Source organism: Capricornis sumatraensis, chromosome 17 (assembly GCF_032405125.1).
Source record: "Capricornis sumatraensis isolate serow.1 chromosome 17, serow.2, whole genome shotgun sequence".
NCBI classification, from domain to species: domain Eukaryota; kingdom Metazoa; phylum Chordata; class Mammalia; order Artiodactyla; family Bovidae; genus Capricornis; species Capricornis sumatraensis.
The window spans coordinates 68037231-68048426 of record NC_091085.1 but is presented as its reverse complement, the minus strand read 5'-3'; the positions used below and the strand labels follow the sequence as shown (position 1 = coordinate 68048426).

The 11196-nt window shown below is 50.5% G+C and overlaps 1 protein-coding gene across 1 annotated transcript; it reads right to left on the bottom strand.

The window, feature by feature from the left end:
- Positions 1 to 252: 252 nt before the first annotated feature.
- On the bottom strand, positions 253 to 10078 carry CFAP73 (cilia and flagella associated protein 73). The gene is made up of 7 exons (XM_068990258.1): positions 10023 to 10078; positions 7346 to 7451; positions 6464 to 6568; positions 3159 to 3359; positions 2308 to 2547; positions 1946 to 2104; positions 253 to 330 (listed from the first exon to the last, which is right to left on the bottom strand). Exons 1-7 carry the CDS (start codon positions 10076 to 10078, stop codon positions 253 to 255), a joined length of 945 nt encoding a protein of 314 aa, XP_068846359.1.
- Positions 10079 to 11196: the final 1118 nt, after the last annotated feature.

The following is an 11196-nucleotide window of genomic DNA, read 5'->3' as shown; positions in this document are numbered from 1 at the left end:
ACTGTCCTGGGAGGAACGACCAGTTACCAGGCCACATGGTGGATGTGGTTTGGGGGCCCCCATGTAGCTCACATTTACTTAGTACTTGCTCTGTGCCTCTTGTGTACACCCCACTGCCGTCTGAGCGGGCACAGCCCTCCCATCTTTCTGGTGAGAGCCGCTCAGCCCACACCCTGCAGGAAATGTGTGCCTCCCCTGTCCTCGGGCTGGGTCCCTCGAGGAGTCCCTCTCCCGCTGCTCACCTGGGTCGGGTTAGGAGGTGAGGGTGGTGGACTCAGCCTGATGGAGTCCGGCCAGCATGGCAGAGAGGTCCAGAATGGACAGCTTCACCTGGGGTCGCAGCACAGCCAGAGTCAGATCCCAGCTCCTGAGTGTCCAGTCCCCACCCCCCCCAAAACCAGAGGATGTAAAGCAGAGGTGGGAGATAGAGACTTCTATTAGATAGCAATGATGTTGGCTCCCCAGGGGCAGTGAACCTGGTCTAAACCCTTCTAGGTTTTTTAAGCCTTGTCCAACATCTCAGTCAAAGCCTCCCACGCAATTCATTCACAGGCACTTTTCAGTTTTCTAGCTGGCTATCACCTGTATTATAGTTGAGTTAGTATTTTCACTTACATCAGTTATTTTTTTTTTCTTTTTAGTTCGATCAGTCATGTTCATTAGTGTATGACCTACTCTCATCTTCTCCTTTATTTTGTTTAAATTAACCTATTTATTGATACGAGCTTAATGAACACCCATGGATCCAGTGCCAAGACCTAGAACATGATGGTAATCTTACCTTGGGCTCTTCCTTCACCTTTGTCACTGAAATAAACATCTGACAAGGAAACTATGTCTCCACCAAAAGTGGAAAGAGATTAAATTACCCCTTGTCATAAGTGGGGGTAACTGGAAGAATAACAAATGAAAATGAAATCAGGTTACTGAATTCTGGCAGCTACAGTTGCCCACAAAAGATGTGAGCCCAGGCCCTGGAGACCAGGGGTATTATGGGTGTTAAAGGCATAATTGTCACCGCCCCCAACTCCCAACACTACTGAATCTTTCTCTTTGGAAAGATCAGAGAGTTGGTTGAAAAGGGACTGGCTTTTGCCTGTTACTTCATACCGAGCCTCTGTCCCTCCTAGAGTCTTCTTTTGTCCCTTGGGGTACCTGGGCCACACTTAAGAGAACAGTGGTGTACACATGAATCTGCCTGACTCGGATGTGGCACTAAGGTAGGCTCTGGGGATCCAGTTCTTGGCATTTGGTTGGAATTCTGGCCTCGGGGTACAGGACAGGAGTGAGATGGGCTGGGGCAAAGGTGGGATGCCTCGCTTTGCTTCCTCCACTTCTCACAGAGGCTACGCTTTGGGCACCCACTAGAATCCTAACAGAAGGGTCCAACGTTAGAAACCCCCTCCCTCCCGTGTAAACCAGGTCACGTGTTCTACCACCTTAAAAACCTGAGTGAATAGAAAAACCAGGCATCCTTGGACACAGTGACCTTTGTGATGCCATTGTGCAGAAAGAAAAACCACTGTACAACCCCGTCTTCACACCCCAGGGGAAGCTAAGGCTTGTCCATGCAGGAGCCAGAGGGTCAGGGACTCGTTAAAAGTGAGTTTCCGTCCCCTGGTTTTATCGATGTTGTCACTTGTTTGCACTGTTTGATCCTAAAACGAACTCTTGGTATAAATGTATTGTATCCATCAGTATGTACCCTGGCCTAGCGTACAGTGAGGCTGCTGAGAGCCGGAGATGGTCCAGCTTCCTTCTGTCCTTGTAGCAGCAGAGTCGAGACCAATCCAAGGCTCTCAGGCAGAGGACTAGGCAGCCATACAGCTAGGAGAATTGGCTCTGATCACAGAGGGTTATGCTCAACCCAGAGAAGGTGGGATCGCAGGCACCGTATGTTCCCAAAAGTTGGGGAGCTGGAGGTGAGCTGCAGAGGGGTCCTCACCTGCTCCAGCTGCCCCTCGGTGTCCTCGATGTCTAGGGTGGGTGGCCGTCTCTGATGCTGACACACCAGCTGGTACATATTGAGTACTGCCATCCTGGTGCGCCCCAGGAGCAAGGTCTTCTCAGCCGCCGTGTTCTGGATCTGAATCCACTTGGATTCCTGGAGAACACCCCGCCCCCTGCCCCATTAAGGTGTGAGCCGGCCTGAGAAGGGCTGGAGCCCCATTCCCCTCTGCTTCCCGCAAGTCAGATCCCCGAGGCTCTCTCAAGGAAAACTGCCCATGAAAGTAGTGTTGCCACATCTGCTCTTATTAACCCGGGCTCTCCTCGCGGCGATGGGAGCCTGGGATCCCGGACGCCCACCTCCTCCGGCCTCGGTACCCAGTGCAGCGTGCGCTCCCGCGCCGACTCCAGTCGCTCCAAGAGATGCGCTCGCCGCTGGCCCTGCAGAAGCAGCTCGTCCTGCCAGGAGTCCCGCAGCCGCTGCAGCCGCGCGCGCGCCTCCTCCAGCTCCGCGAGCCGCTGGCGCTCCGTGAGCCTCAGCGCCGCCTGCATGTCTGCCAGCCCGTCGAAGCGCGCCACCAGTTCGGGGACCTCTTGGAACTGGGATGGGGTCGGGAGGGGGTACTCACCGGGCCGGCGGCCCCCTCCTCTGCCCATGCTCAAACCCCGTGCCTCCTTAGCCTAACTGAAATGAGGGCATCACACATCCCTGCGCCCCAAGAGTTAGTTACTCCCGCCCCTCCCCACCCCTTTTCGATTCCTGGGTTGGGAAGATCAGCTGGAGAAGGGATAGGCTACCCACTCCAGTATTCTTGGGTTTCCCTTGTGGCTCAGCTGGTAAAGAATCCGCCTGCAATGCGGGAGACCTGGATTCGATCCCTGGGTTGGAAAGATCCCCTGGAGAAGGGAAAGGCTACCCATTCCAGTATTCTGGCTTGGAGAATTCCTTGGACTGCAGTCTATGGGGTCGTAAAGAGTCAGATATGACTGAGCCGACTTTCACTCCCCATCTCTACGGTTAAACCCAGCTAAGTTTCACTGCCTGTGATGAATGTCAATTCATTGTTTCATTGAACTGAGTTCCTGGATTCCCCCTCCCCCACCTGCCTGTGTGTCCTTCAGTAGGTTATCTTTCTGAGTCTCAGTTGCACCGTCTGTAAAATGGGGTTGACAATAAGATTCACTTCCAAAACCTCCTGCAGGGCGCTCACCTCGGGCAACAGCTCCAACATTTGCTCCAGCAGGCGAGCGCAGGGCTCCAGACGCTGCAGCCCGCGCTGCAGCCGCGCGCGCTCCCGCTGCAGCTCGGCCAGCTGAGCCCGGAGCCTCAGCGCCTCCGCCTCCCGGCGGCCCGCCAGGTGCCGCTCCTCCTCGGCTCTCCGCAGTGCGCGGCTGCGACGGGCCTCGGCGTCCTGAGAAAGGGGGATGGAGAGAAGACAACGACCCTCAAGACTTGGGAGCCTGCAGAGCTCGCCGCAGCCACTCTGTCCCAATACTCACACGTTGAGTCAGAGGTTGCAAAGAGATGGCCTGCGGGCCAAATTCAACTAGAATCTTTTCGATCCCTCACTTCTCTCCCACGCTTTTTAAAATGCTTCAGGCAGTGCGTATTTCCCACCGGCCCCTCTTATATTGGTAAACCAACTTAAAAAAACAAAACAAAACTTTTTATTTTGTATAGGAGTATAGCCAGATGGTTAATACCGAAATCAGATTGATTATATGCTTTGCAGCCAAAGATGGAGAAGATCTATACAGTCAGCAAAAACAAGACCAGGAGCTGCCTGTGGCTCAGATCATGAACTCTTTATTGCCAAATTCAGACTTAAATTGAAGAAAGTAGGGAAAACCACTAGACCATTCAGGTATGACCTAAATCAAATCCCTTATGATTATACAGTGGAAGTGAGAAATAGATTTAAGGGACTAGAATTGATAGGTAAGGTAGAGTGCCTGATGAACTATGGACAGAGGTTCATGACATTGTACAGGAGACAGGGATCAAGACCATCCCCGTGGAAAAGAAATGCAAAAAAGCAAAATGGCTGTCTGGGGAGGCCTTACAAATAGCTGTGAAAAGAAGAGAAGTGAAAAGCAAAGGAGAAAATGAAAGATAATAAGCATCTGAATGCAGAGTTCCAAAGAATAGCAAGGAGAGATAAGAAAGCCTTCTTCAGCAATCAATGCAGAGAAATAGAGGAAAACAACAGAATGGGAAAGATTAGAGATCTCTTCAAGAAAATTAGAGATACCAAGGGAACATTTCATGCAAAGATGGGCTCGATAAAGGACAGAAATGGTAGGGACCTAACAGAAGCAGAAGATATTAAGAAGAGGTGACAAGAATACACAGAAGAACTGTACAAAAAAGATCTTCACGACCCGGATAATCACGATGGTGTGATCACTCACCTAGAGCCCAAACATCCTGGAATGTGAAGTCAAGTGGGCCTTAGAAAGCATCACTACAAACAAAGCTAGTGGAGGTGATGGACTTCCAGTAGAGCTATTTCAAATCCTGAAAGATGATGCTGTGAAAGTGCTGCATTCAATATGCCAGCAAGTTTGGAAAACTCAGCAGTGGCCACAGGACTGGAAAAGGTCAGTTTTCATCCAAATCCCAAAGAAAGGCAATGCCAAAGAATGCTCAAACTACTGCACAATTGCACTCATTTCACACGCTAGTAAAGTAATGCTCAAAATTCTCCAAGCCAGGCTTCAGCAATACACGAACTGTGAACTTCCAGACGTTCAAGCTGGTTTTAGAAAAGGCAGAGGAACAGAGATCAAACAGCCAACATCCGCTGGATCATGGAAAAAGCAAGAGAGTTCCAGAAAAACATCTATTTCTGCTTTTTGACTCTGCCAAAGCCTTTGACTGTGTGGATCACAATAAACTGTGGAAAATTCTGAAAGAGATGGGAATACCAGACCACCTGACCTGCCTCTTGAGAAACCTATATGCAGGTCAGGAAGCAACAGTTAGAACCGGACATGGAACAACAGACTGGTTCCAAATAGGGAAAGGAGTATGTCAAGGCTGTATATTGTCACCCTGCTTATTTAACTTATATGCAGAGTACATCATGAGAAATGCTGGGCTGGAAGAAACACAAGCTGGAATCAAGATTGCTGGGAGAAATATCAGTAACCTCAGATATGCAGATGACACTACCTTTATGGCAGAAAGTGAAGAGGAACTAAAAAGCCTGTTGATGAAAGTGAAAGAGGAGAGTGAAAAATTTGGCTTAAAGCTCAACATTCAGAAAACGAAGATCATGGCATCTGGTCACATCACTTCATGGGAAATAGATGGGGAAACAGTGGAAACAGTGTCAGACTTTATTTTTTTGGGCTCCCAAATCACTGCAGATGGTGATTGCAGCCATGAAATTAAAAGATGCTTACTCCTTGGAAGGAACGTTATGACCAACCTAGACAGCATATTAAAAAGCAGAGACATTATTTTGCCAACAAAGGTCTGTCTAGTCAAGGCTATGGTTTTTCCAGTGGTCATGTATGGATGTGAGAGTTGGACTGTGAAGAAACCTGAGTGCCGAAGAATTGATACTTTTGAACTGTGGTGTTGGAGAAGACTCTTGAGAGTCCCTTGGACTGCAAGGAGATCCAACCAGTCCATTCTGAAGGAGATCAGTCCTGGGTGTTCATTGGAAGGAATGATGCTAGAGCTGAAACTCCAGTACTTTGGCCACCTCATGTGACGAGCTGACTCATTGGAAAAGACTCTGATGCTGGGAGGGATTGGGGGCAGGAAGAAAAGGGGACGAGTGAGGATGAGATGGCTGGATGGCATCACTGACTCGATGGACGTGAGTTTGAGTGAACTCTGGGAGATGCTGATGGACAGGGAGGCCTGGTGTGCTGTGATTCATGGGGTTGCAAAGAGTCGGACACAACTGAGCGACTGAACTGAACTGAAGCGGATTAACAATGTTGTGGTAGTTTCAGGTGAACAGTGAAACTCAGCCATAAAATACACATGTATCCATTCTCCCACAAGCTCTCCTCCCATCCCGGCTGCCACAGAACGTTGAGCAAATTTCCCTGTGCTATACAGTAGGTCCTTGTTGGTTATCCATTGTAAATATAGCACTGTGTACATGTCCATCCCAAGCTCCATAACCATCCGTTCCTCACCCATTTCCACCCCACCGCCAGCCCCCCTGCCCTGCCTCCCCAGAAACCATTAGTTCCTTCTCTAAGACTGTGAGTCTCTCTGTTTGGTAAGTAAGTAATTTAATTTGTATGATTTCTTTTTAGATTTCACATATAAGGGATGTCATACAATATTCCTTTCCTGCCTGATTAACTTCACTAAGTATGACAATCTCTAGGTATGACAACCATCCATGTTGCTGCGGATGGTCTTATTTTATTCTTTTCAATTGGGTGAACCCACTTTTTAAGTTTCTGTGACCTGTCTGGCTCCTATAGGATTGTGACTTTGTGACCTCTGCCTTGCCTCCCCACCCCCCCCCCACCAGTCTCCACATACCTGCAGAAACTTTTCAAAGCGGATGAATGACCCCTTTAGCTCCTGCTCTTTCTGTTCCAACTGTTCCCATCGCTGTTTCAGGGAGGCCTTTGTGATCTCGAACACCTGGCCGATAAGCAGTAGATATCTGTGTGTATTTGGCGTTTCAAGTCATCTAGCGCTTCAGGTTCATGTTTAACTCTGCTCATCTTTTTCCCTTAATCTTGCTGCTGCACCCTGGCTCATATCTACCTGTGGCTCCCACTACCTATGATGAAGCCCCAATTCTCTCCAGTAGCCCCTGCATGTCAGCATCCCTGCTTTTCCTTCAGGCCTCAGCTCACCCTGTCTCCTTTGACACTGTTTTCCAGACTCTTACCCACCTGTGTTTTGGTCTCACCTTCCTGTCTTTGTATATGCTGTCCCCTCTGTGTGTTTCTCCCTTTTCACCCTATCCCTCTTTGCTGGAGAAGCTGACTTGCCCTTCAGCCATCCTTAAGACATCACTTCCTCCAGGAAGTCCTCCGTGACCATCCCTGTGTAGAGACAGGGTCTTTCTCTGGGGTTCCGCCATCCCTGCTCAGTGCTTCCCCCCTCACAGCAGTCACTACCTGGACACTTGTCTGTTCTCTTCTCTAGGCTGTGAGCCCATGAGGGCAGGGGCTGTGGTGAGACTTCTACATCCCAGGGCATACCCTGCACACAGTAGCTGCTCAGTGCACATTGATTTGCACCAACCACTGACCTCATTTGACCCCCATTTGACAGATGAGGAAAGCAAGGCTCAGAACAGTGGCTCGTCTCAGACCTTGTGGTAATAAGTTGGCTCCATCACTTTCTCATCTTTTTTTGGAGGGGTCTGGAGTCCCCCCAAAGTTTCAGGGACTACATTGAGTGGCTCACCTCCTTCTGGGCCTGAAGGCCCCCGTCTGCATCCACCAGCTCCTGCCTCTTCTCCAAGAGACGCAGGACCGGGGGGACGTGGTCCATGTTCTGCTCCGGGATCTTCCTGGAGGGGCAAAAGGAAGTGGGAGTAAGGGAGGCAGGAGGTAGGCCCCCAAATTCTCCAGCGGTGCCTAACATGCCTCTATTAGCCGCCTCCTGGCTCTGGAACTTTGTACTCATTCAGCAAATTGTCCTGAGAATCTACTCTGTGCCAAGCACTGTTCTTGGCACTGGGGGGTACAGTCTTGGTCAAGACAGACAGATCCCTGGTCTCCAGGAGCTGGCATCCCACTAGGGAATGCAGAAAAGAAAGCTAACAAACAACAAACAATGCTAGGGACTTCCCTGGGCTTCCTGGTGGTTCAGATGGTACAGAATCTGCCTGAGACATAGAAGACCCAGGTTCGATCCCTGGGTCTGGAAGATCCCCTGGAGAACATGGCAACCCACTCCAGTATTCTTGCCTGGAGAATCCCCATGGACAGAGGAGCCTGGTTGGCTACAGTCCGTAGGGTCACAAAGAGTTGGACACAACTGAGCGACTAACACTTTCACTTTCACACTTTCAGGGACTTTGCTGGCAGTTCAGTGGTTAAGACTCCAGGCTTCCAAAGCATGGGGTGCAGGTTTGACTAATGATCAGAAAACTAAGATCTGACACGCTGTGTGGTGCAGCCAAAAAAATAATAATAAAAATAAACTATGCTGGGACACGGTAGGGATTGAGATGAAAAAGTCAGCAGACTAAAGGAAATCTCTCAATAGGGAGACAGACAAGTCTCTGAGAAAGGGATATTTGAGCAGAGACTTGAAGGGGAAGAGGGAGGGAGCCATGTGGATGCTGCAGGGAACAGATTCTAGGCTGAGGGAATAGTCAATGCTGGACCCCAAGAGAAGGACCTTGGTATGTAGAAGGAGCTGCTAGGAGGACAGTGTGGTGGGAAGGGAGGGAGGCGCAGAGTGGTGGGAATTGAAATTAGAGAAGTTACGAGGGTCAGACTGTGGTGGGCTGCGATGAAGGGGGTCTCTGGCTTTGACTCTGAGTGAGATGCGAAGCATGGGAGGGTTTGAGGCAGAGGAGGTACCCCTCTGGCTGCTCTGGGGAGCAAGGCCAATAAGAGGGGCGGGGCAGCTGCAGGGGACCCGGGACAGATCACAGGATAATGTGGAGAGGATGTGATTCTGGTCTGCGTGGCTCTGTAGAGAGGTAAGGAGCAGTGGGTTCTGGGTACCACTGGAGAGGAGAGCAGATGGGGTGATGAGGCAGGGAGAGGGGAGCTCAAAGAGGAACCTCGATGCTGGAAGGATTTTGCTGCTGATGGCAGGCTGAGTGGGGAGCAGGGAGGTCAGCTCTTCCATAAGGCCAAGTTGAGACTGACCTGCAGGTTGATCTCTGCGGGGGAGGGTCTAGAAGGAGACTGAGATCTGGAGCCAGGCTCCCAGGAGAGAGGAGCAGCTGGACCCAGCCCCACAGCGTCAGCTGTGTCGGAAGCAGGAAGGATGTGCTATCATTCCACTTGGCTTGCCCAGCTCTGGTCCAGGGGAAACCCTCCCGTTTTACTGACTCTGAGACTGAAGTTGGGGGACTCTCCTAAGTTAAGAGTCCACACTCGGGCTTCCCTGGTGGTCGAGTGGTTAAATACACCTTGCAATGCAAGGGACACTGGTTTGATCCCTGGTTTGAGAAGATCCCACATGCCCCAGGGCAGGTAAGCCCACGCACCACAACTATTGAGCCTGCAAGCCGCAACTACTGAGGCCTGCACCCCTAAAGCCTGTGCTCCACAACAAGAGAAGCCAGCCACCACCATCAGAAGATCACGCACAGCAACAAAGAGCAGCCCCCACTCACCTCAACTACAGAAAGCCCATGTGCAGCAACAAAGACCCACCACAGCCAAAAAAATCAGAATAAATAAATAAATAAATCTTAAGAGAGTCCACACTCCCACTGCAGAAAGCACAGGTTTGATTCCTGGTGAAAGTGAAAGCGGTAGTTGCTCAGTCGTGTCTGACTCTTTGTGACCCCAAGGACTGGAGCCCACCAGGCTCCTCTGTCCATGGAATTCTCCAGGCAAGAATACTGGAGTGGGTAGCCATGCCCTTCTCCAGGGGATCTTCCAGACCCAGGGATCGAACCCAGGTCTCCTGCATTGCAGGCAGATTCCTGGCAGGGGAACTAAGATCTCACATGCCGCACAGCCAAAAAATATATATATAATGATATATTAAATGATACTGAATTTGGGACCCCCTCCAGCCACAGTGCTGAACAAGGCAGACAAGGTTCCTCCAATCTTCCTCTAAAATTTAGTTTTCAGGGAGAGGGTACAAGAGTAATTCCTTCCCACCTTGGGTCAAACGATTTCATCTCAACTGGGTATCAGCTAGGGGTGGGGCTCAGGCACAGATCAGAGACCTGGATTATTGACCCAGCTCGGCCCTAACTACCCGAGACCTTGGGAAAATTGCCATTTCCTTCAAGGCTCAGCGTCTTTCTCTGGGAAGTGGGGCATAAACCCCCACCAAGAACTGCCCGAAGAAGCCAGGATCAAGGGGGGTAGGAAGGGGCCAACCCACCCACTCCTGCCCACCCATCCTGCCTGCCTCTCAGTGCACCCTGCACACCACTCACATAGACAGTTTCTCTTCCAAAACCAGTTGGAAATATTCCTCCCAGGGCACTGCCATTCTCCCGCAGTTGCCCCGGACTTGCTTTCTTTCTGGAATTTTGCACAAGGTCGCACAGAGTCGGAAATGACTGAAGCGACTTAGCAGCAGCAGCAGGAGGCCCTGGGGGCTTCTGATGGACGGTTTGCACGCTCAGTACTCCCGGAAGGCAGCCACCCAGCAGGCCTTGGTCGCCTGGGCAACCAACGACACAACATTCCATTGCCAGCCCGGGACTGGAGAATCCGCTCCCTTCCCCACCAGAGAGAGGGGGTTGCAGGGAGGGGGCAGTTTCTGCCCTTTCTGGAGGAGCCTTGAACTCCCAATCTAAGTCGGGGTGCAGTGAACAGGACGTGGGTCTCTTGGCCAAGAATTTGCTACTGTTGGTGCCCCATGGCTAGTTAAACCTCCTCCCAGATGGGTGGGACAGGGCTTCACTAACACGGCTGTGTGATCAGCTGTGTTGCGTGCATGCTCAATCGTGTCCAAGTCTCTGCGACCCTTCGGACTGTAGCCCACCAGGCTCCTCTGTCCATGGGATTTTTTAGGCGAGAATACTGGAGTGGCTTGCCATGCCCTCCTCCAGGGTGTCTTCCCAACCCAGAGATTGAACCCTGAGTCTCTTATGTCTCCTGCATTGGCAGGCGAGTTCTTTACCACTAGCACCGTGTATATGGAGCATACAGTTCTATGGGTTTTAGCAAATGCATTAAGTTGTGTAGCCACCACAGTCAAGACACAAAATATTTTCATCACCCCCCCAAAGTCCTCATGTCCCTTTATATCCACTTTGTCCTCACTCAGCCCCTGGCAACCACTGACCTGTTCCTTTTCCCTGTACATTTCCCTTTTCCAGAATATCCTCAGTGGACTTGCATAGATGATCAGCCTTTCAAGGCTGGCTTCTTCCACAGAGCCGTATTCATCTGCGATTCATTCATACTGACGTGTGCACACTGACATGCATTTTTCACTACTGAGTAGTATTTGATAACATACTATAGTTTGATTATTTGTCCTCCACTTGGATTATTTCTAATTCTGGGCAATTATAAATATAGCCTGTGTTCACGTGCAGGGCTTATGTGCAAACAGAAGCTTTCCTTTCACTTGCACAAATATGTAGGCGTGTGATAGAT

Excerpts from the sequence above, each read along its gene's own strand:
- CFAP73 (XM_068990258.1), bottom strand. The coding sequence starts at position 10,078 with ATGGCAGTGCCCTGGGAGGAATATTTCCAACTGGTTTTGGAAGAGAAA. Across the intron at positions 7,452-10,022 it reads TTGGAAGAGAAACTGTCTAT|GAAGATCCCGGAGCAGAACA; the intron begins GTGAGTGGTGTG and ends TTGCCCCTCCAG. Across the intron at positions 331-1,945 it reads CCGAGGGGCAGCTGGAGCAG|GTGAAGCTGTCCATTCTGGA; the intron begins GTGAGGACCCCT and ends CTGCGACCCCAG.